Source organism: Lactuca sativa, chromosome 2, assembly GCF_002870075.4.
Source record: "Lactuca sativa cultivar Salinas chromosome 2, Lsat_Salinas_v11, whole genome shotgun sequence".
Lineage (NCBI taxonomy): Eukaryota > Viridiplantae > Streptophyta > Magnoliopsida > Asterales > Asteraceae > Lactuca > Lactuca sativa.
Window position 1 is genome coordinate 155,926,678 of NC_056624.2, and position 26,803 is coordinate 155,953,480.

Below are 26,803 nucleotides of genomic sequence, written 5' to 3' on the forward strand. Positions count from 1 at the left end.
AATTATATGTCGATTAGTTGAGAATAATGGATCCAATTATTATTAATATGATTAGCACGTTGCGTCAAGAAACCAAATCAATCCTTCTCGATTAGATCTGATTATAGGAAAGGTAGGAGAAGAGTGTCCTGTTATTGGATGAAAGTAAATGCAAGACAATAATGTAAAACCGAACTATTGACGGTTGATCTTTATCTTAGAGAACTGAACGGATCGGACTCATGTCCTTAAAGGTTTTTACTTTGCTTCTATTTGCCGTAAGCAACAGAGTAAAACCCCCCAAATTTAATGCAGATTTACCGAGTTTCCAACAACAATGGGAAACAATAAACGCAAAGTGAATACTGAGAAACCAAGAAAAAAATCACCAAGAGAGAGAGACTTGAATTTTTGTGTGTAGAATACAGGTCCTATGGAGCTGTATTTATAGGTTTCGAAACGCTAGAAGGCAGAAAAGGACCCTCATAAGCCGGTCCTTAAAAGCGAAGCATGAACTTGACCTTGTCGGCCCAACATGTGTAGTTCTAACCATCAAATCGGTCAAGCTTGGCAAATGCTTGGTTCCTGTAGTGGAGACTAACAGTTAGGATTTGGGAGTCCATTAGTTTGAAATTTATAAACACAAATTCTAAAAAAACCTTTGAGAATTTTGAATATCAAAACCAATAGACATGCATGGAAACTGACAACTAATATTCAGAATTATTAGTCGATTAGTTGCGAATAATAGATCCAATTATTATATTAATATGATTACCAAGTTTCGTCTGAAAACCATATCAATCCTTCTCGATTAGATCTGATTATAAAAAAGGTAGAAGAATAGTGTCCTGCTATTAGGCGAAAGTAAATGCAAGACAATAATGTAAAACCGACCTGTTGACTGCTGATCTTGATCTTAGAGAACTGCACGGATCAGATTCCTATTCTTATAGGTTTTTACTTGTATTGGTTGTAAGCAACAGAGTAAACCCCCAGGATTTAATGCAGATTTACCTAGTTTTCAACAACAATGGAAAACGATAAACCAAAAGTGAATACTGAGAAACCGAGAAGAAATCGCCAAGAGAGACAGAGAGAGAGACTTGAATTTTCGTGCGTAGAATACGGCTCCTAGCGAGTTGTATTTGTAAGCGTCGAAACCCTAGAAGGTAGAAAAGGACCCTCACAGGTCGGCCCCTAGAAACCTTATTAGATCTGATTATAAGAAATGTAAAAGAAGAGTATCCTGTTATTGGACGGAAGTAAACGAAAGACAGTAATGTAAAGCCGACATGTTGACGGTTGATCTTGATCTTAGAGGACTGCACGGATTAAACTCCCGTTCTTAAAGGTTTTTACTTCGCTTATATCAGCTGTAAGCAACATAGTAAACCCTCGGGATTTAATGCATATTTATCGAGTTTTCAACAACAATAGAAAACGATAAACCAAAAGTGAATACTAAGAAACCAGGAAGAAATCACCAAGAGAGAGAGAGAGCCATGAATTTTCATGTGTAGAATACGGCTCCTATGGAACTGTATTTATAGGTGTCGAAACCCTAGAAGGCAGGAAAGGACCTTCATAGGTCGCCCCGTAGAAACCCTAGGGTGACGACTTACTCTCCAAACAAGCCATTTTCTGAGCCTTCGGATCGGTCAAACTGACTTGACCCGAACTCGTAAAAAATAAAAACTCATCAACTTCCAGCAACCGATTCATCATGAAAAAGTATCAAGTGTGCAGTGGCGGACCGTCTTAGGGGCCAGGGGAGGCCATGGCCTCCCCGCTTTTACGTCTCGTAGTATTTGTTTATACATCATTTCGTAATCAAGTTGAAAGAAAATAAAACTAGAATGACATATTTGCCGCCCCACCCCCCCCCCCCCCCCCCCCCCCCCCCCCCCCGGTTTCTTGATCATATGAATGAATTTACATAATATAGATATGAATAGCTGGTAACAAAAATTTCGGAAAATACTAACGAAATTAAAACCAACCTTGTTTCTTTAGGATTATATAAAATAGGAAACATAATATTTATTTAAAACTACAAAAACCCCACTATCTAAATAAAAAATTACAACATTTAACCCAAGTTTGAGGTTAAGAAAACTGAAATGTTTAAACCTAAAATCTAAAGTTTATTCCGGCCGCCGGGAAACTATTTCTCGAAACTCACCGGAGAACAACGTCGCCTACCGCTGTTGTTTTGTATTCTTTTCCGGTCGCCGGATTGTTCACAACGTTCGTACCGCACTCGCTCTCTCTCTCCACTAGTCGCGAAAGCAAGGACTGTTGATTGTTGAAACTTGAGCTCCATTGTCCGCCGACCGTCGTGCGCTTGAGTGCTCTTTTCTAGTCTCCGTTCTCACTTCTCTGGTACGTAGCTTTGTTTCTCTCTTTTTCTTTATATCTTTGTTTATTGTCTTTCTCTCACTAGACATTAGGCTAGAACAATAGTGAATAAAGTAGAATTAATATATTTCACTATTTTTTTGGTGATTATGACTATGCACAGCTACACCATCTGATAGAAGGTATATGTTGAGTTAAGCTGTGTAAAAGTATATGTATATTTTACTTTATATATTTATTAGTTTATTATGCGTTCTAAAAGGAATTTTTTGTTACATTTGCAAATAAATTCACACCTCAAATGGTATAGTCGAAATATGATGTTTGATATATATATATATATATATATATATATATATATATATATATATATATATATATATATATATATATATATATATATATATATATATATATATATATATATATATATATAATTATTAGTTTACTATTCATGTTAAATGAAATTATTGATTTATTTGTATATAAACTTAGAATATATTTGTCTATATATATTTGTTGTTATTAGATCATATATAGTTTATATTATTTTTTGAAAATAAAAAATTGTTTTTATTTATTAATATTTGTTAATTGTTAGTAAATTTGATTGTATAGTATATATCAACATGAAAAAACAATCAACTATTGATGGATTTAAAAAAAAAACTCAAGTTCTTCTCAAGATTCCAAAAAACCACTAGAGATTATTTTGGATAAAGATAACCTGTAACGCCCGCAAATCCGGGCTAGTCAAATTAGAGGCAATAGGGGTCGAAAACGACTTTTCGACAAAAGATTATTTAGAATAAATAATCTTAACCAAGTTGTAGTATATGTCACGAGGTTTCCGTACATATAAAGAACGCCGAAATCCGAGTTATAACGAAGAAGTTATGGCCCGTCGAAGTTTTACGGCAAAACCGGCACGGCACCGGGAAGCGTAAATAGTGAATTTACGATAGAGCGAGATTTAGCCTTAGCGATCTAAACGGAAGTCGTAGAATATGTTAAACTAAGAGCGTCGATAAAAAGAACGCCCAAATCTGACTTCGTATGAAGAAGTTATGATTTTTCGAAGTTTCAGAATAGCAGTGTACAGCCCGAAATTCGAATATTAGATCGAGCGGTTTTTAGCCGACACGACCTAAACGAGAATCGAAGATCTCATTGAGAGTAGCGTAACGAGAAAAAGATGGGCGAAAACGGATGTCGGATGAAGAAGTTATGAGGATTTAACGGACCAATCGTGTCTCGGCCCGTTAATAATATAAAATTTAAAATCGAGCCAAAATTAGCCGACGAAGTCTAAACGAAAGTTGTAGAGTACGTTCCCACCTTCGCGTGGATATAAAGAACGTCGAAAACGGAGGTCGTACGCGAAAGTTATGAATTTTTAAAGATGGGCATGCAATTTGCGAAATCTGATGCGAGATAGATGACGTGGCCTCATCGCAGCCGTCCATCGTCGATCAACAGAGCTCCCTTCGGATCTCGCCACGTCGCCTCGCTTCGCTTTACGCCCCGCGTCGGAGTTCGGTACGCCCAGCGTACCCTCGGTCCTTATCTCTTCCGATGTTGCGAGCCAGCTGGTGCGAAGCTGGCACCCTTATCCGAGTTACGCGCCGCGTCCGAGGCTACGCCCCGCGTAGTCCGAGGACCTCCGGCCTATAAATTGAATGAGAGATTTCTCGGATTTTCACACCTTTCTTCACTCTCTCTCTAACTTCTTTCTCTCTCTAAGTGTTCTAAACATCCCTAAGCCCTAGATAAAACCCCTAGCACCCTAGGGAAGCCCCGAGGCTCCCGGAGTCCCGAGAAAAAGGAGTTTTTCGGTTTTGAAACGCCGCTCCAATTCAGTCCCGGTTTTCGATAAAATTCGCTGTAAGTGTGCTACGCTTACGCAATTTTTTATATAGCTTTCAAATAATTATAGGAATGTTATTAGGTCCTTAAAATAATTATTTGGGCTATTATTATGAGTTATATTGAGCGTTATTAACGCTTAATAATAGTCAGACTAATTAATTTGTCGCGGTTATCGTTAAACTAAACCCTAGTGGTATCGGTACTAGGTTTTATCGAAGGAATATCGTTTTGAGAGTATCGAAGCGCTGTCCGAGTGCTGAGTCACCACCTACTCAGGTGAGTGCATAGTTACTTTCAGCTTACACATAGATATGAAGTATTTTACGTGCTGTGTGTGTATATTATCTGTATACTTGCTATCTATATTGGAAGAACGTTTTATACATGTTTTCAATGATTCAAACTGTATATGTATTTTATATCCACATAATGTGCGGGGTAAAACACGGGTAGATATAATAGTTGCTGTGTGACAAAATAAAATAATGAGAGGCCTCGTTATAGCTGTTCTTGATGATCTAGTCATCTAGCGGAGTATAGATGACAACCACGGACTATTCTAGACAGTCCAGTGGAACACTAGCAGGCTCGCAACCTGTAGGTGTTTATTCGAACTGTGTGTTTAACCGAACTGCGTGTTTATTCGAACTGTGTGTTTATTCGAACTGTGTGAACTGTGTGCTCACCAGGTATACTCCATCCCAATGATAGTCCTTTGACTAGGTCCCTTGTGTTAGATGTTTTAGGGACGTACTGTGAGGATAACGGGAATGGGTAATTGGGTTGATTGTTTGATGTTTAAAAATAATAATTATATTATTGTGGGTTGAAAACCCTATGTACTCACCAGGTTTCCCAACCTGACCCACTCAGTTTATTTATATCATAGGTGTTGATATGAAGTCACATTACACAGAGAGATTTAAAGAGATGTAGATCACTAGTGTAAATAATTGTAAGTTTTGTTTATGCTTATGTTTCTGTATTAACGATGACATCCCAAACGTTTTAAAATGAAATAAATACGTTTCTTCGAAAATGTTTTAATAACGTATTTACCATGTCTTCCTGGGAACAAATTCCGCAACATTTTTATAAAATGAAGTACTCTGATTTTTATAAAGCATAAACAAACCGGTCTTTTCTGGCCATGATTTTGGGGATGTCACATAACCTCACGCCTAATGTTTATAATACAAAAAATCGTTTTGATCTTAGTACACCAGAACTTAGTACAATAGAACGATGTAACAATCTTTATATTTTCTTGTTTATGGTTTTGATATGTAATAATTTTAAACTAAATAAAACTTGTTTATATAATTAAATTATGAAGTTTTGATTCCGGCCCCATAGTTGTAATGCTTGTGTTCCGCCTCTGCAAGTGTGCCTAAATCATGCAATAAAACCTTTCAACACCTATTAAGGGAAAAGTCTTATAAACTCACTAAATGTTTCTTCCCCATCAATGTGAGATAGATGCAACTTATCAACTTGTTATATTTCCTTTATAATTTTCAACATTATATATATATATATATATATATATATATATATATATATATATATATATATATATATATATATATATATATATATATATATATATATATTAAAATGATAAAATCTGTTGGCTAGTGTTGTGATGCACATGAGAAAATGAGCGGTTGACGCCGGCAATTCGCGAAGCAAGCAGCGGCATATGGGAGACCGTGCTTGTACTTTCTGTTCCTATACTTCACATCTAATTAAAATGAAGCTTTCATACCCATTACCTACTAAAAAACGGGTAACTTGTTAACGGTTTACTTTTAATAGTATTATTCTTGTACCTTTCAAAAATCTAATTGTCTATTCTGTCGTTTTCAAATGACTTCGAAATAAAGGTTTTTTCTTTTTAATCTGATCGAGATAATTTATCTTCTTAGATATGTTTTCAAATAGTATTATTCTTGTATTTCACATCTACCAATCTACCATGTTACACTAACATATATGTTAATTTATTCTTAAGTTAAATCACTGCTTCTGTTCGAACTATCAACCATTTGGTGTCAATGATACAGAAGATGCCAGTGAGCTACAAGCTTTTGATGTGTGTATTACTTGTACGACTTTATGTGTTGTGTGTGTTGAGCATTCAAAAATACATATTAGTTTGTCGAATAAAAAATTACTTTTGGATAAATTACCATATAATTATTTTCATCTGTTTTAGATGTAACTTTGTTAAAACAATATCAGGACAAATTACGTGAGCCAGATTCCTACACCGGTTAGTTTGATGGATAATGGATTGATGTTGCTGACTATACTCTATGTCCTTCATGTGATGAATCTGGTGACTGTGGATTACTTGGTCTTAGTTGCTCGATTTCTATGACTATTTGGGGTTTGATCGGAAGATGTTGGAGAATTGACTGCCTTTCTTGCGAAGTTTTGATGCAGTCATCCTTACTACTATTCGGATGCTTTGGTGGTTTCGTAATAAAACACAATTTGGAATGGTAAAGCCGAAAAAAGGGGATGTTTAAGATTCAGACGGGCCTTTTGAAAATAACTAATACCTGAATGAACAGACGGGCTGTTTAAGATTCAGGTTAATCGGGTAAGAAAACTCAGGTAATCAGTTTACCCATTGTAATAGACTAATATCGGGTAGATATATATTGTGGGTATACCCGATTAAATTTGAAAAACTAAAACAAAATACCCAACATGGTTCTCTTTCTCTTTCTTCTATATGGAATCACCGAATCATAAAAAACCTTAAGTTTGGTCGAAAATATCGTGTTTACCTTCCAACAGATTTTATATTCGTTTATGCTGCAAAATTGTCATTATTTTGTTGATTTTGCCATTTTTATCCGTAACAGCAGGTTTTCAGGATACCATGAAATATTATTTGCAAAAAATTCTTAAGTTTACAAATATTTTGCAAAAACCGTTAAGATTATAAATCTTAATAATGGTTTGGAATATGTTATTAAGGATTCTCGAATTCGTATTGATGAACACAATGACATCGTTTCTTATAAAGACCGAATGGAATAAAATCCTTCTTAGTAAGGTTAATATATTTCGATAGAAAGTTTCTTTGGGCCGTTTTCTTACTAAAACAAACTTGTATAGTTGTGGTATTGACATTCCTTGTTCCTTATGCCCGATTTGTAACAACTGAATAGAAATATATCTGACATGTGCTCATTAGTGTCAAGTGACGTCCCAATATCATCTCAAGATAAGTTGTTGGTGTGATATAGGTTTGTCTAATCTTATTTTTATCCGTGATTTATGTGGTTTTTTTGGATTTGTTTTTATATATCCATGACTCGTAAAAGTAGTTTTGGAGGTGAACATAGTCACTATGTAGTGACATTATTTCCATGCAATTTTTTTTAAGGAAATAAAAATATTTTATGTTTAAAAGGTATGTGTTTTATAAATAATAATATATCATATTTTTTATAAAGTTAAATATAGTTGTATAAGTTATTTTTTCTAAAACACAAACATAAACCTTTTAAAAATATAAAATATAGATATATTTGTCTAAGTTATTATACAAATATATTTATTTTTATAAAAATATATGATACATTATTATTTCTGAAACTCAAACCTTTTAAACATATAAAATATTTTTACTTTCCTTTAAAGAAAATGAATTGAATGTAATTATTATCATATTAATCATATGTTTAGCTATTTTAGCATAGTTAATTACTAGATAGCATACCTTTTTTTAATTTTGATTTGAAAAGTTTAAGTACTAATTGAGGAATATATTCAAAATTTGATAAAACTAAATAAATTTTAAAAATTTAAATATCAAAAAGTTTATATATAGAATTTAGGGAAAATGACATATATGTCCAACAAACTTTTTAGGGTTAACTTTTTTAGTCACTTAACTTTTTAAGTGGCTTTATAAGAGAACAAACTTGTGGCTACCTGTCTTTTTAGTCTTCTTGGCTTGTTATAACCGGTTTGAGTGCCACATATCCAAAAATTGGGCCCATTTCTTTCCTGTTTATCATTTTCCTCTATGTTAAATGGAAGAGTTTGAAATAAAGGCAGTCGATCGAGAATGAAGAGGAATGCAATTAAAATCAGAAAAGTGGGAAGCCTTTCGGTGCCTGGTTGACTCGACGAAGGTGAAACGAAAGCAGAAAAGTTGCAATCGATGGCTTGTTTGTGTGCGGCGGCCGGTGGAGTTGCATGGGCGCCATAGATGTAATTTGTGTTTTGAAGCTTGGAATCTGTGTTTCGCCATCAAGATTCATTGTTTCAACATAACAGATTGCATCATCGTAGCTGGATGAAAGCAATAGAAGATCTGCAGGGAAGAATTCGTCTTTATCTACTTTCATTATATCTCCACTCTTAGTTTCTTCCATTGGCTCGATTCGAAAACTCCACCAATGAACTTTAACTTTTTCGATTATTTACCTCATGATCCCGAAAATAGATTAGAAGTTTCGAAATTAAATAAGGTTTAACTTCCTATAAGATCCACCATTCAATAATGAAATATCTAAATTTCAAACTTATGGACATACCTGTTGTTGTCTTTGCCAATCTTCGATCCCTTCTTTCACCATTGTAGCACCAATGACGATAATAAGAGGAAGAATCAGGTGAGTAAGGAGCTAATGGTGTAAAAGATAAGGTCCCAGTAACAAGAAAGTAGAAATTAGCGACAATGATTTTGGGAGAAATGTTATTGGGTGTCTACTTTGTTAACCTCACATAATTATCGGCGTAATCAGAACATGACGACATGATTTTGATGTTTACTAATGTGTATCAGGTAACATGATTGAGGGATATCAGATGGGGAAGAAGATGAATAGTACTCGGATAAAAAATAATTGGTCAACAAACATCTAATGTGGCAAAGGGGTAACCGGATGACCCCTTCATTTTGCCCAAAATGACCTAATCGACCCGACAAAGTGTAATTTGTTCCCTTAGAAAGCCACAAAATAAGTTAAGTGGCTAAATGGGTAAACCCTATAAATTTTATAGGTCATATATGTCATTTTCCCAATGAATTACCGTGCTTAAAGGTAAAAATATGTTTCTGTTTTGGTTTCAATATATGAGTACCGTAAAATTTAGACCAGTTTGATATAAACTTTTGATATATAGATTTTAAAAAACTAAAACTATTTAGTTTTATCAAATTTGAATATATATATATATATATATATATATATATATATATATATATATATATATATATATATTTATATATAATCTTAAGGGTTATTTTGCATAATATTTGTTAACTTAAGGATTTTTTTCGCAAATAATATTTCATGGTAAACTGGAAATCTGCTATTACATATAAAAATGACAAAACCAACAAAAAAAAAATGAAAAATTTACGGCATAAACAAACTAAAAATCAATCGGAAGATAAAACCCATATTTTTAACAAAACTTAAAGATTTTTATAGCATTACCCGTAAAACTAAAACAAATAGCAACCACACTAAAACAAATAGCAACCACACTGACGTGGTATATTGTATGTTTGAGACATGACTAATTTTATTAATTATCCAATAATGTCGTTAAAGCTTTACTTTCAAATATATAAAGTGATAGAGTGGAATAAAAAGTAAAAACCATTAAACAAAACCTATACATCAACAAAAAGTTGTTTTTTTTTTTTTTTTTCTTTCGTTTTAATGACTTGAATAGAAAGGAAGAAGTGTAGGATGTAAAATTTAATATTATCGAAATCAATTATAGTGGAAAGGTTTAACTCCCCATTGTTTTTCGTTTTTATTTAATTAATAGGTTAGTAAGACGGCTGATAAAATAAAACAATTCCAAAATTTAACTTAAAATTAATAAATTAATAATACATTTACAAATAGTTATTTTAACCGATCCTTGATAAGTTTCATTTTTAATTATGACTTAATTCTTTTTACTAATTTATATTACCTCTGTCCCATATTTATTGTCCACTTTTGACTTTTGAAGTTATTATTCTTCAATTTTGACCTTAAATATTTCTGTTTTTGATACATAATATTTGATACAAAATATATGAATAGATTATATTTTAAATGTATTTTCATTGTTATAAGTTTCATAAATTAATATATAACACAAATAAAAATATTTAAGGTCAAAGTTGACGAATAAAGACTTCAAAAGTCAAAAGTGGACAATAATTATGGGACGAATTAGTTGATAATAACTAATTTTGGTAAACTAATAATTTCAAATTTTTGAATATTACCAAACTATTATCCTAAATGTATGACGCCATTTCAAAAAAGTTAAAAGAATAATCCTTTAATAAATATATATTATAACATTGTACTTTCAAAAAGATTATAGCATAGTACATTCATTTATTCCTATTACAATGTTATAATGAAAAGAAAAATCAATTTATGAAAACAACAAAACAATTTCAAAAATGATTTTTTAAAATTCTGGTTAATTACCTCTTATGTAAATAGGTCGTCTTACTATTTGTTGACCCTCTTAAGGCTTTCACGAGTTTGCAATAACTACTCGCCCTAGGTATGTTGCCTTAATATTCTAAGACTTTGTAATCAAGCTAATAATATTAGTATACAAAATAAGACGAAAATTAGAAAAAAAACCTTCAAATTATTAAAGGTTATTGTTGGTTATTCATGAATAGAGAGTACCCAAGCTTCCTAAATTTGTAGAAAGGAAGCAAAATACTATCATTAACAATAAATTTATTGCAAATGAACTCTTAGTGCTTGAGTCTAACATAATCGAACTACATTACTAATAATAATAAGGTCTAATAGGGAATATAGAGAAGAACTTGCATTTAGGACTAGTGACGGAGCTTGAACATTTGAGTTGGGGGGCGGAAAGTAAAATATGTATAAAAAGTGGAGAATAAGGGGGACATAGTCATTTTTTTTTTTAATTTTAGGTCTAATTTGTAAGAATTTTAAAAGTAAATGACTAGTTCTAAAAAAAACAGGGGGGGGGGGGGGGGGGGTGCACAGCCCCCCTCGCCCTTATGAAGTTTCGCCCCTGTTTAGGAGTGTTTTTTACACAAGTTGATAAAAAAAAGAACATTGTTATTTGTGGGTTTTGTATAGGCCTAAATGCAAGTAATAGCAAATTACTTTGATATATTGGAGCATAATAACATCCTACTCATATCTTTTTCTATTACAATGTTGTTCTTTGGTGTTTGTATAATCTATATGACTTTACATGCTGCAATTTATCCAATATCTCTCTATCAACTTGATTGAACAAAATAAATAATGATTATTTTATATCCCATAACAAATAAAAAGAATCTGGATGAAATCAAATTGATAATTTAAAATTATGTTTTAGGTCCGCGAGTAAGGTAATTGCAATTAAATTTTCGCCCAATAAAAAATGGTAAACTTTGATTATGAGGTCCACAATACTCTCTTTCAACTTTCACATTAAAATGCTGATTTTGGGCTATTGAACACAATGGTGTTAGTTTTGCAATAATATACATGTCACGCTGAATCTAAAAATAGACTGATACAATGGATTGAATGGGTCTTTAGGCAAGATGATAGGCTCGATGTAGATTAGATAAGTATAAGTTTGGCTTAACACATAAAGTTTTATTTAGATCAAGTCGATTCATAATTTTTATCCATCAGACATCTTATTGAAGAAGGGCTTTTTTTTCTTCGGGTTTCAAACCAACCATTCTACCTTCCTCTCTTAACATCTAAAATATTAAAAACTGAAATCCAAATAACATATGCGACATACGAACATCATTTTTTTCGTTTTAACTTGCATACAAGAAAAAATAACAATGAGAAACAATAAACTCATTTATATACTAGAAAGGAAAAAAAAATCTTAAAAAAAAAACTTACAACTTACTTTCAACATTAATTTATTTAGCTACATAATTATTTTTTGTTATGATTTTAACCAATACATTTTTATATCGTTTCTTTTATAAATATCATTTTCCCAGTGACATAGTTTTGAAAAAGCAAAACATATTGTCACCATTTTACTGATGTTAAAACTATTGTTTTTTCAGTTATTAAAATAATAGTTTAGTGGATAAATTGATAATAGTCTAAAGGCTAAACAGATAAAATGGTAAAAGATACATTGTGTTTTTTGTATTTTACCTCGATAACAAAACCATAACCGGAAAACTGATTTTTTTAACTATCAAAAAAAGTATAACGGTTTAAATAATACAAAAGAAATAGTAAGGTGGCTAAATCAATAAAAATATGAAAGTTCAAGTGTTTTTTCTATCATTTAGCCAAATAAAAATTAAGATCATTTTTTAAAGAAATACTTGGTATGAAAATTAAAATTACAAACATGAGGAGGACCTTTCAGATTTTTGCGAAGATCATATTAACAAAGATCAAAAATATCCCACTCCAATGGATAATCCACTTTCTGAAAATTTTGAACAAACAAATAGTTAATAAAATATTGATTTTTAAGTAACAACATACAATAATTGTCAAATTGACAAGTAAATTTGATAGAGAGTGGGTAAGTTTATTATTACTCTCAAAATCTTTGCTTTCTGAATTCCTTCTTCCAGATAAATCATACATAGTGTATATCAAATACCTTGCAAATAAAGTAATAGTTTTAAGAAATGTCAACATACGTTTAAAAATTAAACATATTAAATTTTGACCTAAATTTGAAATAATAATAGAGGTCTTATCCATTAATGTGTGAATCCCTCAAGTAAACTGCATTGCTCCTCAAAGAAGGAGAAGCCTTTTCTAGCTCTAATTTCAACCCCTGAATAAGATAAGTCAAGGATAAATTATGATATGATCATGTAAATGACCTAATAAAATAAGTACAATAACAAAAGTATAATTCACTTAATTGTTTCTTTTAATGGTGATGGCTGCTAGTTGTTTTGCTTAAGTCCTGCATGAAAATGTTCTTTACTACAATATGGTCAAACTGGCCTTAGCTTTCTTGTATTAAAAATTACTTGGATTACAGATCTGGATCAAACATTTGAAGAAAACTAATAAAAAAGCCAAACCATAGAAATCATACCTAGCGTCTATACTCATTGAAGAATTTTGTGGAATATTTGATATGTTTGTCTAGAAACAATGTTAGCAGAAAAAAATTAGTTGACCAATTAGTGAAAAATGAAACTCAACCATTAAAATCATCACTCCTTGGAACAAATTGACAAAGAAACATCGATAGAACCATAAACATTTAATTGAAAGAGATGAATAGGAAAAAGATGAGAAAATCCAATTCAAACTAAGCCAAAGATGAAATTTGGTCGATGTTAGATTAAAAAATCAAATAACTCACTACTTCTAGATCAAATAACTCCAGGGTTAAAAAAATTTCAACAATTAAAGGTAAAATTGAATGTGGTGGGCTTGTATTTTTTACAAAGATTAAAATTTGGAAGCGATTGCCCTCTAATTTCTTTGAATCTTGCTAACCAACCCCAAAATATCGGTTATCAATAACTGATTTCTCAGCTAGAAGATGGAAGACCAAATTGTGAGATTTTATAGTACGTTTGATAGATCAAAAAAGGTTTAGAGAGAAAAAGAGGTGTGCTTAAATGGTTTGTTTGTGCATAAAATGACGGTGAAAGTAGAACAGCGGCAAGAGGGTGGAGTTGGAGAGCAATGACATCGAGTGTAAATTTATTTATTTAGAGAGATTCAAGGTATCGATAATTTTGGAGAAATATATGGTTGATGGTTTTGAAGATTCTTGATTTTCTGGGACTAACTGAAATATTTAACAGAAATAGAAAAATATATAAGCAAGAAACCATTAGCTCAGGCTTTAAAAAAATGTCATGTGGCGGAAGCATTGTGTAAAAATGTGACATATGACCTATACAATATTCTTTTATTAGAAAGGAGATTTGAATGATTTATTTATAAACATAATAATTTTGATTATCATTTATTTTTAGAAATATAATATGATATAACACATTTTTACGAAATTTTTGTATATATGTATGTTTCAAAAATTAAAACACATCATTTAAGAGATGTCCGTTCATAGTATTTTTAGGTAATTCATGTATCTATTTAAATAACCACACAACCTAAATACCCAAAATATAATTCAGTTTGGGTAGTTTGGGTATCAGAAAAATTTTCAGCCATAAATTACCTTAATTATCCGACCTGCATTACCGAAACCCGAAAATATATCCGATCAAGAGGCATACCCGAGACTTATCATTATGTATTAATTAATTCAAGTAAAATTAAAAATAAAATAAAATAGTAAATATTAAAACTATGATACAATTAAATAAACACTTAGTGTGTGAATTTTCTTTTTTTTCTGAAGTAAACAATAATCTACGTTTAAGGAAAAATATAACAAGTATTGGTTTAAAAATGCATGACTCTACACGTTCCGACACACAAAAAGATTATAAATGGTTGTGGACGATAAAATATTAAAATGATTTCAAATAATGATGCTAATTTTATATGTCTAGCTATGAAGTATGAATTATAATCCAAGCAATTCATAAAATTCTAAATATGATATGATTTATATATCATTTTTGTTAATATTTTAATATGTAAATGAAAGTGAGAAATTGCATTCGATATTAATTAGTATTATCTTAACTACAGAGAGTTTTCAATTTTCATTATATATCATAGTATTATGTTGGAAACCTAGGTTTTATATTGTTTAATAACGTGTTTAATAATCTTATTATAATGTTGTTTAACATTTTTATAGGTTTTTGTACATAATTGTTACGTTAGTTCTCATTTATGTGCTAATAAGTTACATGTAATTATAGTTTTAGTTTTGTAATATGAGAAAAACTTATGTTAGTTTTTTTTTATTTTTATTTATTTATTTATTTATTTTTATTTATTTTGCATTATAGCATGCTCCAAATAAAGTGTCTAAAACTATATATTTTTCGTTTGTTAGTTTAATATTCATTTAATAATATTTTCTTGCATATTTGATGTTCTATAGTTTTCACATGTTATCAATAAACTATATTGAATATTTCATTCATGGTCGGTTCAAACATATTTGGAAACCCATGACAAAACAAAAGAGGTATCACAAATAAAAAAATGTTAATATAATAACTTTTTTTTGTATAGATTGTTTTAAGAGACGTACAACAAAACTTAAATAACAGGCAAATATAAATATTCAATTATAAAAGCTTATTATTATATGTATAAATGATTTCAAATGAATTTAACCAAAAAATGTAAAAATCAATAGTTAAACTTAATCTTGACATACAGTGTGTTATTATTTCTTTTACAATATATTTGCAATATTAATTACAAAGGAAAACAAAGTTCTAGGAGAAAAAAAAAGTTAAAAAAGGTTGACAACATAAAACGACATAATATAGATTATTAAGGAAAACAATAGGTGAGGAAAAACGAGAAAAACAGTTGTTTCCAAGGATCGAACTTGATAAACTAGTTAGAAGAAAGACGTTTTACCAAACGAAGACAGACTATCTTTGTTAACTTACATAAAACAACTTTATTATTAAAAGATATCAACATAATTAAAAATGGGCCTAGATGGCATGGACATCTAAACGGTTGCCCAACTTGTTCCCTTACGGGCCGGCCCGATTCAATTAGGAACATTATATTTACCATGTATATTCCATTTAGGATATTTCATTATATAGGTATAATATGCTCAATATTCTATGATGATATATGTTCAATATTCTATGAAATCCCATGACAAGAAATAATAAAAACTTTATTAATGTCCCCTTACTATTACCATAATTACAAATGCTGATTTTGATGAATAAGATGAAAGGAGAAAGACGAATAGAACTTTAAAAACCCAACCAGGAGAATGAAGACGTCTTTTGACGAGCAAAACGAAAAAAAAAATACTCTATTTTTCAAGAGAAATAAGTTTTCATAAGTTGTCCTTTTTGTATTTATAATCTAACAAATACCCTTTTGATTTGGGTAAAATTAAAATGGTTGTGCCGGTTTTTATGCCCATCGCCATTCGCCAACTTCTCTTGGACCGGTTACACTACATAAGCCAGCCCCAGAACCGGGTCCAGACCGGTTAGAATGCTAGCTTGCGCTGTTACTTTATGCCTAACTAAACTGGGCCGGGCCCGGTTGTGCAACACCTCTTTTGTGAACATTTAATGATATTCATAAATCATAAGCAACACCAACTCTTATATTTAAAATAAATAAATAAATAACCTCAAAATATTAATATTTATATTTTTGACAAGACAGATATTTTTATTTTTTTATCCTAAGATTACCTAAATACCCTTAAAGCATTAAAAGCAATTATCATGTATTCTATTTTAACCAAGCTAATCACAAAATGACCAAAAATATCTAAGAATAATGATATCGTTTTCCATTTCTATTATAGAATAATCACTTGTTGGTTAACGACACTTTCTCCGAATATCTACCAAAGAACTATCTTAAGACCCAATAAACTTGTTGCAATTTTTTGATTGTGTCAGGTTTTAGGATCATACTTAGACTTTGATAAAAAACAAATTGTAAATCTTTTCTTGAAAGAGTTGATAACTCTAGAAATCAATTGGAATACTTTCTTATATTGCTTAGTTGTGTAGGTAATTTGCATGATATTTGATTATCAATTTAACATAACGCCATATTTTAACCATCATCATCTAATGGTGTTTGAGTAGGCTTATCACCATTTTTACATTATGCATATAACAATTTCAAAGTAAAATATATTGTTATGAGATTTTATAGGCTCGAATATGTGCAAAATCACGAGAACAAAACTTCATATAAAATGAGGCAAATTTCTAAAACAAGTAAGTTTGATTTTTTTTTTTTTCTTTAAATTTTTTTTAACATTGATACAGATAAAAGAAGGCAAACACAATTTTGGTCGGATAACATTTTGACTAAAATGCCCATTGTTATCCTTTTAATAAAACAGCAATAAACTTGAAATTATTGAATGAGAAAAAGAGTTAGGTCCTTCCATTTTAAAGAATTGTCAATGGAGCCCCTCTAAAGTTTGAAACATAAAAATCAAGGACACTTGGGTTTGCCTTCTTGAGTCTTCCAGTTGTTGTAACAAGCACACGTCTGTTTGTTGCCATAAACACCAGCTGGAACACACAAGCATTTAGCACAACACTTTTGACAGAAGAACATGCATGGCTTCTTGTGTGATGTTGCAGAACACCTGTATGTACATTTAGGCTTGCAATCTGTACAGAATTAACAATGCCAGTGCTTTAGTAGATTGTAAATCTGTAATGTACAACCTGATAATGCACAATGGAATGAAGTTTCGAGTTTCGATCATACCTTGGGGACGAAGCTTGTTGTATCCCTAAAATGGAGATGAAGAAGAAGATGAATAATTAGCTTATCAACTCTTGAAACGAAACAAATCTAATTCAATTTCAGCTTGAAAAGCGAGATGCGATTGTATGATTTTGTGGATTTCATAACAGTTAGTTAATTACTATGTAATCTGATTTAAACACTGCTTATATAGCAAAATTCATCGATTGTTTGAAAAATTAAAATGAAAGGAATTCGAATTGGTACCTGAGCTACATCGGCAAATGTGATCAAGAGAACCAGCGATAGAACCAAAATGAGAGCTGTGTATGAAGATCTTCCTCCTGCCATTCTTTCTTCAACCAAATCGAGATCTGATGATACTGTGAAGGAATGGAATGGAATGGAATGGAATAGAGTGTGAATCTGTGATGATGAGTTGAAGTGCAGAGGGTTATTTATAGTGAGCGAAGGATGTGTTTTTTATGGAGAATGGTGAATTGCAGCTCATGTTTATGCACAGTAGCGAGTGTTTGTGAGTGACAGTGACATGTCGAGCGGTGATGATGACGGTGGTAGCCACGAGGCGCAGGTTAAGGCGTGAAAAGGGGAATCTAACTTTCCTAAATTTAGGATTTCTTTTCAAGTTACTTTACAAATTTAGCATCTTTATTTGCTATTTTTACTTTGGTACAAAACTACAAATTTCGTTAAAAAAATAAATACAAATTTCATAAATAAAAAAAAAAGATTTTTTTGCAAAATATTAAAAAGAAATATGCATAATACTTTGGTTCTATTGATAAAAAAATTACTATTTATTTATTTATTTTTAATTTAATTTATTTTTACGATTTAACAATTTTAATCAGCTACTATCATTTATCATTGGGATCATTTTTAGGTTCACGCGCATCTGTAAACAAAGTATCAAAGATTTTTGATCAATAACCCAAAATATAAATAATTTTTTTTCAATACATAGTAATTTTTAACTTCAAGTCTTATTTTTAAGATTAAGATGATATGCATGTGCACCCCATGAGACTACACATAATCCTATTTTTGCTTTATCTTTTTTTACATTTTAGTTAATTAGAAAATATTATTTATTAAATAATTAACAAAAATAAAAAAGATACAATGATATGGAATAGGAAATATTTTATAAATGGTTGGTTAAAAAGACGTTGAAACGTATCATTCTTAAGACGATGTGTATGTCTCAAAATCTTAATATCTCACAGGACCCAACAAGAGATGTTCTAAATAGAATATACATAACAAAATGATGCTTATACATAAACATGTAACATCCTTACAACACCAAATCTTAAATTTCATATCAAGTTTGGTGTGAAATTACTGCAACTCAACCATATTTTTATATTATTTTGGTGATAATAATACTAATATAAAAGATATAATAATATTTTATATGTTTACCTTAAATTTGATGTTAAACTTTTACTTTAATAATTTGGTTCTTGAACTTTGAATTTTATGTTTTTAAGAATTTGTATGTAATACCTGTTAATTTGTATATTATAATATAAATCAAATCTAAATATATTACATCTTATATAAATAATTTATTTTAGTTATAATTGTTTAGTAACATAATTTCTAAAACTAGTGTAATACAAAAATGTGCTTCAATTATCAAAAAGTGATAAATAAAAAAGGTTTTTTTTAAGAATTTACAGAAGTGAAATAATCTATTTTATATATTAATATTAAAAAAGAAATAATACAAAAGATATGGCCTTATACCATATCTTTAGATGTTAAACTTTTATTTCAATAATTTGGTGCTTGAACTATGAGTTATATATTTTTAAGTTATCGTTTTACCTAAGGATATTTTATGTGTAATACTTGTTAATTATTGTATTATTATTATTATTATTATTATTATTATTATTATATATATATATATATATATATATATATATATATATATATATATATATATATAGAGAGAGAGAGAGAGAGAGATAATAGGTTCAATTGAAAACATAAATAATTTGTGAAAATACAAAAACAAAATTTGTCTTATAAAAATCAGACACATGTATTTTAGAAATTAAATTTATTAGCAATAAATTAAAGATAATAAGTTTATATGAGATAATGTTATGATAATATAGATTTAAATGTGGTTTTAACAACATTTTTTTTCCACGTCTTTAACCACTTTTAAATTCAAGTTTTCATAATAAAAAAATCAAAAAAACATGTATTGCTAATATAAAACAATTTCTTATATTCCATCGATTATCATCATGTAGTTTAAATTTTGGATGAATTCTTGTCGAAAATATAAGGTTGAGGTCACACAATTTCATAGATTTTCCTTGTTTTCACGTTTTCACAAATTATTTGCATTTTCATATGAGCTCTCCTATATATATATATATATATATATATATATATATATATATATATATATATATATATATATATATATATATAATTTATTTATTTTAGTTGTAATTGTTTAATAACATAATTTCTAAAATTATTTTAATACAAAAACGTGATTTTTTAAAAGTGATAAATATAAAAGGTATTTTTTTAAAGATTTTATATAAGTAAAAAATAATCTAAGTTTTTTTTTAATATTAAGGGTATATTTGACGTACTAACTGAAAAGCTAACTAATAGTTGAAAGTTAATTGATAGAAAATACCATTTGGTAAAACTGACTGAAAGATATAAAATGAAATAAAATGGCATTTAAACGAATATGTTTTTTATAATTAATTAATAAGTATATTTGGAAAAAAAATTAAAAAGGTCATGAAAAGCTAGTTTAAGGCTATGTTTGGCGTACTAGTTGAAAAGGTAGATGATAGCTAAAAAACTAGCTGATAAAGAATCATGTTCTGTAAAACTAGCTGAAAATTTTAAAATGACATAAACGAACATTTAAAAAATATGTTTCGGTAATTATTTAAGGGATATATTTGAAAACTTTTAAAAAAAACTTTTAAAAACTAGTTTAAATAGTTTTTTAAAAGCTAGCTTATAAGGTATTTTTAGTTTGCTAAACATGACAGCTTAAAAAAGTTCGAAAAATAAGTTAATTGTACGCGTCAAACACAACTAAAAAAGATTTAATAAACTGGAAATAAATAATTTTTTATAAAAATTATATTAGTATATGTAAGAAAACGACGTAATTAGTTAGAAATTGTATAGGAAGATTGTCAAAAAATTCTCAATATTTACGGAAAAGTTTCATTTTAGTACCAAAAAAATTGAAAATAAAAGTATCTATTATTTAATTTTACACTCTAATATGTCATTTTATGTTAAAAGAAAAAATGACTCTTTTATTAATTCGAGCCATAATAAAATAATCGAAACTTTTATGTTCAATTTTTTTTGAAACTAAAATGGAACTTTTTGAAAAATATTAGAATTTTTTTAACAATTTTCGTATATTACAATCCTCATGGGTCACCAGACACATCTTACCGCTACTTGTGAGGGAATTTAAATGTTATTTCGTAATTTAGATGAAATTACCCGATAAAAGCGGCGCGTTGTTGGTGCTCTTTATCCTCCTATTCTAATTATTTTGTCTCCCATGTTATAATTGAGATTTTTCTTCTTTCATATTTGGCATCATGTGACAATAATTTCAAGATTAGATGCATTATTTTTTGATCTGCATCATATCAGATCACCGCATGTTCACTCAATCCAACTTTTTCTTATTTGTTTTATAAATTTAAGATGATTACATTTCGTATCAATATATTCTCTACGACTAAGTTAACATCATCATTATAATTTCAATAAATCATTTCATATATACAAGTATATATAACATAGGCTAGGATTATGTTTAAGGTTAAATTGCAAAAGACGAAGCCAATTGTTGTTGATGTATTTCGTGGATAATGGCGGTCCACAGCAACTAGTGATATTATTGTTGTGGTTCATAGTAACAGACGGTAATAATGACATTGAATGATCTAGGTAATGGTCCATAGTGGTAACATTGGACCATTAAAAATAATTTCTTATGTTATGCTATAAATAAAATCATTATATTTACTGTATATCTAATAATAAATAAGTTATCAATGTATTTTGAATATTATAGTTTTTGATCACCTTTTCTTTGTTTGTGAGCATGCGAAGTCGATTTGGAGATGGCTTGGTTCGTGGTGTGGAGCTATGGTGTCGATTTGGAGATGATCTTCGTGTGGTTTTACAATCCCTGAGTAAATTTTTTGCTTAATATATTATTGTTATAAACAAAACATAACAATCAACAACTTTATAATTTAATACATCGAGGGTTTATCTATAAAATGAGTTGTGGTATTGAATTTTGGTCAGTTTCAGAACAACCTGGTTTTTTTGGGGATTAGTTTGGGTTGGTCTCAGAACAGTTTCGTATTTTTTCAGCCTGGTCTCATTTTTTACGGTTTGGTCTCGGTATTCTTTTTGATATCGGTCCGAGACCAGTCTATTTATTCATGTCTAATACCAACATCATAGCTAGAAGTGTCTAGTTTGCTATGTAAAACAATGACACCAAACATCTTAATTAACAATTCGAGCATTGATTCGTATTATATCTATTTTGATCCATTTATCTAATTGGCAGATAAATAAATTGGTTAGTTGATCTAATTGACAATCTATGATAAAGTTGCCTGCAATAGGCAATGGGTTCAACGAAAGTTACCAAAAGAGAATAAAAAGAAGACATAGAGGAAGGAGAGTGAAATTTCTGAAATTGGCTGCCTTTTACCCTAGCCAAACCTTTAATTATTTTTTTTAGAACCTAAGAGGAACTTTATACAACTAGAAAATAGCCGGTGGGAAGCTAGACGTGACAAAATACAAGAAAAGGGTAAAAAAAAAAAAGAAAAAAACACCACTATACTTTAGGGATTGCAAATTGGATATTTGCTTGATCCAAGAAAGAGTTGTAACCTAATGTCATATGTTATCGTTATTGGAAAGAAATTTCCTCTTTTGAAAACAATTAAATTATGTGTTTTCCAAACAAAATAGAATAGTGTATACCAAGGCATGTAGGACCTTCATAGATGAGAATATGACTAATTAAGGTAATTAACTTTTTGGTTTGTTCACATATAGGTAACTATCTTTCTTTTGTACACGTCTAGGTAATAAACTTTTTAGAACTGTTCACATATGACCATTATGACCTGTTGTAGCAGGTTTCATTCGGCTACAGTAGGTCATAATGGTTACATGTGAACACTTTCAACAAGTTCGTTACCTAGATGTGTACAAAAGAAAAATAGTTACCCAAATATGAACAAAACCAAAAATAAAAGTAAATTACACGAATGGTCCCTGTGGTTTGGGGGAATCTATGCGTTTGGTCCCTAACTTATTTTTTTAATTCCGATGGTCCCTACTGTTTATTTTTGTTGCGTTTGGTCCATGTCTTACCTAAAAAGACTATTATGCCCTTATTAATTTAATTTTTTAATTAATTTTCTTATTTATGTATTTTTTTATATGTTAAAAAAAACTAATAGACCCCACATATTTGTATCTTCTCACCATCCCATCTCTTATCATCCTCAACTTCTATTTTTTTCATCTTTAGTGACATCGACGTTTTCACCATCCATTCTTTTTCGGTTCTTCAACTCCAGCGAACCAACACCACAACCTACTAAAGTAAAGAGACAGTGGGTTATGGTTTTGTTCGCGAGAGTTGAAGGACCAAAAAAAGAATGGTGAAGACTTCCATGTCACTAAAGATGGAAAGGAAATAGAGGTTGAAGAGGATGTGAGATAAGATGGTGACCGGTGGGACCCAAATTAAATTTCTTAAATGTGGTTTCAGGTTTACGGTGAAGAAATACAAATATGTGGTGTCTATTAATTTTTTTAAACATATAAAAACAAAACATAAATAAGAAAATTAATTAAAAAATAAATTAATAAGGATACAATAGTCTTTTTAGTTAAGATAAGGACTAAGCGCAACAAAAATAAAAAGTAGGGACAATCCGATTTTAAAAAAATAAGTTATGGACCAAATGCACAAATTCCCCCAAACCGTATGGACCATTCATGTAATCTACCCTTACTTTTGGTTTTGTTCATATTTAGGTAACTATTTTTTTTGTATACATCTAGGTAACGAACTTGTTGAAAGTGTTTACATATAACCATTATTACCTATTGTAGTTGGATGTAACCTGCTATAGCAGGTCATAATGATCATATGTGAACAGTTCCAAAAAGTTTGTTACCTAGATGTGTACAAAAAAAAAAAGATAGTTACCTATATATGAACAACCCGAAAAGTTAATTACCTTAATAAGTCTTATTCCCTCATAGATGTCAAGCCACTTTCAATAAGAAGAAACACATGATGAAAGGATGAGAGAACCATGTGACAAGTCACACTAGGTGTAACATCTTGAAATTAAAATTTCAAGATGTTAGGCCTACAAGAGTGAGGTTGTGATGGGACATTATGGATGTAAACACGACCCTTAGGCAGAGTAAGGAGAAGTGGTTGTTGTTGGCTGTGGTGAGAACCACACTTGACTCTTCTTTGTCTCTCTCATTTTCTTCCCTTTCTGTCTCTTAAATGTACAAGATATTAAGCATAAAGTACAAGCATAATAAATTTGATGTGGACTTGTGATCATTTCCTAGGTGTGTGATGAGGAAGTGATAATGTCGTGAGGATTAAATGGCAACACTTTTCGAGTGGTTCAGTGGTGACCACTCCTGATAACCTTAAGATAATAAATGGAAAGAACAAGTTATAAGCAGCACGACTCTTGAAACTTGGAAATGGGAATAGGCTTATATTATGTATTGAAATGGGACAAGATGTGGAAAATAGCATAAATTGGAAATTCCATCTATTTATGTTGTAAATAAGATTAGTATGTGTTGAAAATGGAACATATCAAGAAGGAATATGAAGTGGTCTCTTAGTTTGATTTTTTCCATCGTCAACCCTAATATTCTTGAACTTGTTTGATTTTCGATTAATAGGATAAGACCTTGTTTGATATGTTGCTGACCAGTCATACCTATTTGGCTGACTCGGTCAGCTCAATACGTTCGATACCTTCTTACGTTGCATCTTACTCGGCCATGAATGTCTGACTAGGTCATCTACAAAAAACTCGTCGACTGAAACAGAAAAAGCTCCTTCCCTTATTTGCCCTTCTCCTTGCCCATCATGACATTTGCAAAGGCAAACCGAGATCAGCACCACTCTTGCCTCCTTCTCAAGTCGATTTCAAGGTTAACAACAATGTTCCACAATCTTTCTTCAGCCGGTAAAATTGATTTCCTTTCTTCTCCTCTCCATCCGTGAAATCGATTTCCTTTCTTCTCCTTTGCATCTGTGAAATCGATTTTATTTCTGATTTTGTATATAATTTTATGATTATCCAGCGAATGTTATGTATTGCTCTGAAATATTATTGTTTAATTGTTGAATTTTTACAAATCGAATTTTTGGAAATTGATTTGTTATTTAACAATTGGGTTCATCTGTTGTTTCCTCTTCAAAAATCTGTAAAACTTCTATAAACATAAACGAACTATGCATCCCTACATAAGTAGTTGAAAATGGTTATATATTGTTTATGTAGATGGACTCCAATAGAGTTATCTTCCAAGTGTTTGTTGATTTGCATCAATGAGATTCATTCCACTACTCATAATTGGCTTTATTTAGATTCAACTAGAGGACTCTCTTGAGAATGTTGTTGTGAAGCTAATGAGACAAGCCGGTGTAAAACAAATGATCTAGCTGGAAATGGTGCCACCACTTCCATTATCCTTTCTTATGACCTCATTGTTGAAGGTGTAAAGGTATGAAAAAACATAGCTTTATCTCATCAATGAAAGACAAACACAATGAATTCAATTGGTTTTTGCTCTTGAATGTTTCCTGTTGATCTTGATTTTGAGACCTAAAGGCTGGTAATTTTTGCTCATACACATATACATACATATCACGTGTTAATGGAGATGAAAGATGGTGATTTTGGTGACTGATATAGAGATAAGGGTGGAAAGGTTGAGGTAAGGGTAAAATGATTATTTTTCATCGGTCAGCACATATACAATCAAACAATATGGTTTCTTACTCGGTCAGAATTTCTTATCCAGACAGACATTTCCCAGTTAGCACTTTCTCAACCAACAACTATCAAACGGGACCTAAATCCTTAGCTAATTGCTTCAGTTCCATTTTTGGACAAGTTCTTAAAATTTATAAAATTAGAAGAGTGATTTTATAGATGTTTAATTAAAATGTCTGCAAGCAATAATGGTTACTTAGACAATGAAGAAGACAACAAAATACAAACATCCCATTGTTTCACAAAGTGATTTAAGTCATACCGGAAGACATAAAGAGGTTAAAGACATTATAGGTTTTAAAAAGGTTTCATTTTGTTTTATATTTGATCTAAAAGCTTCATTTTGTGCTTATGAATTATATTTGTTTATGTCTAGGGACGTATATGTTTATAAAAGCTTCCTTATAAATGGTTTGATTTGTGTTTATGATCTAAAAGCTTGCATCTCGACATCCCCTTCATTTGTTTATAAACGCTTCATTTTGAGCTTATGGATTTGATTTAAGTATGTCTACGTATTTGTTTATAAAAGCTTCCTTTGCTAATAATATGAATGATGATAGAAAAATACAAGCTTTTAGATCATAAACACTAATCAAACGAATAAACATTAAGCAAATACACTAATAACTACTATGAAAAATTATTTACAATTATGATGAATCATGAAAGAAAGGATAATTACAAGAATAACACAAACTCATTACAACTATTTACAATGTTGATCAAAGAATAACATATACACAACAAACAGTATTTCAGCTCATTACTACAATATTTCACACTTCCATCTCATCTTCACAACGTTTCTCCAATTTTCATGATGTTCTTTCTCACATTCAACCTCCATATTTTGAACAATCATGGAAATACTATTCTAAACAACTTGTAAGGCAACATTAAGAGCAACTTATAGAACTAATGAATCATAGTATATTTAATCAGTGAAAATGGATATATTCATAACTCATAAGGCAAACTATGCGAAAGTACAGAAATAAGTCTAAGTAGAAAAGAGAACCAAGTTATCATAAATCGAAATGACTGAAGAAGATCAACAAAAAGATTTCTAAATATAAAGAGTAGTAGTTATATCATATATGCCAATTTTTGTATACAAAGATT

The 26,803-nt window shown here is 30.3% G+C and overlaps 1 protein-coding gene across 1 annotated transcript; it reads right to left on the reverse strand.

Moving 5' to 3' along the window:
* Positions 1-17,056: 17,056 nt before the first annotated feature.
* On the reverse strand, positions 17,057-18,042 carry LOC111883463 (protein RSI-1). Its single transcript, XM_023879793.3, has 3 exons — positions 17,820-18,042; positions 17,574-17,598; positions 17,057-17,473 (listed from the first exon to the last, which is right to left on the reverse strand). Exons 1-3 carry the CDS (start codon positions 17,901-17,903, stop codon positions 17,292-17,294), a joined length of 291 nt encoding a protein of 96 aa, XP_023735561.1. The 5' UTR covers positions 17,904-18,042; the 3' UTR covers positions 17,057-17,291.
* Positions 18,043-26,803: the final 8,761 nt, after the last annotated feature.

Excerpts from the sequence above, each read along its gene's own strand:
- LOC111883463 (XM_023879793.3), bottom strand. The coding sequence starts at position 17,903 with ATGGCAGGAGGAAGATCTTCATACACAGCTCTCATTTTGGTTCTATCG. Across the intron at positions 17,599-17,819 it reads CATTTGCCGATGTAGCTCAG|GGATACAACAAGCTTCGTCC; the intron begins GTACCAATTCGA and ends TCTCCATTTTAG. Across the intron at positions 17,474-17,573 it reads CAACAAGCTTCGTCCCCAAG|ATTGCAAGCCTAAATGTACA; the intron begins GTATGATCGAAA and ends AATTCTGTACAG.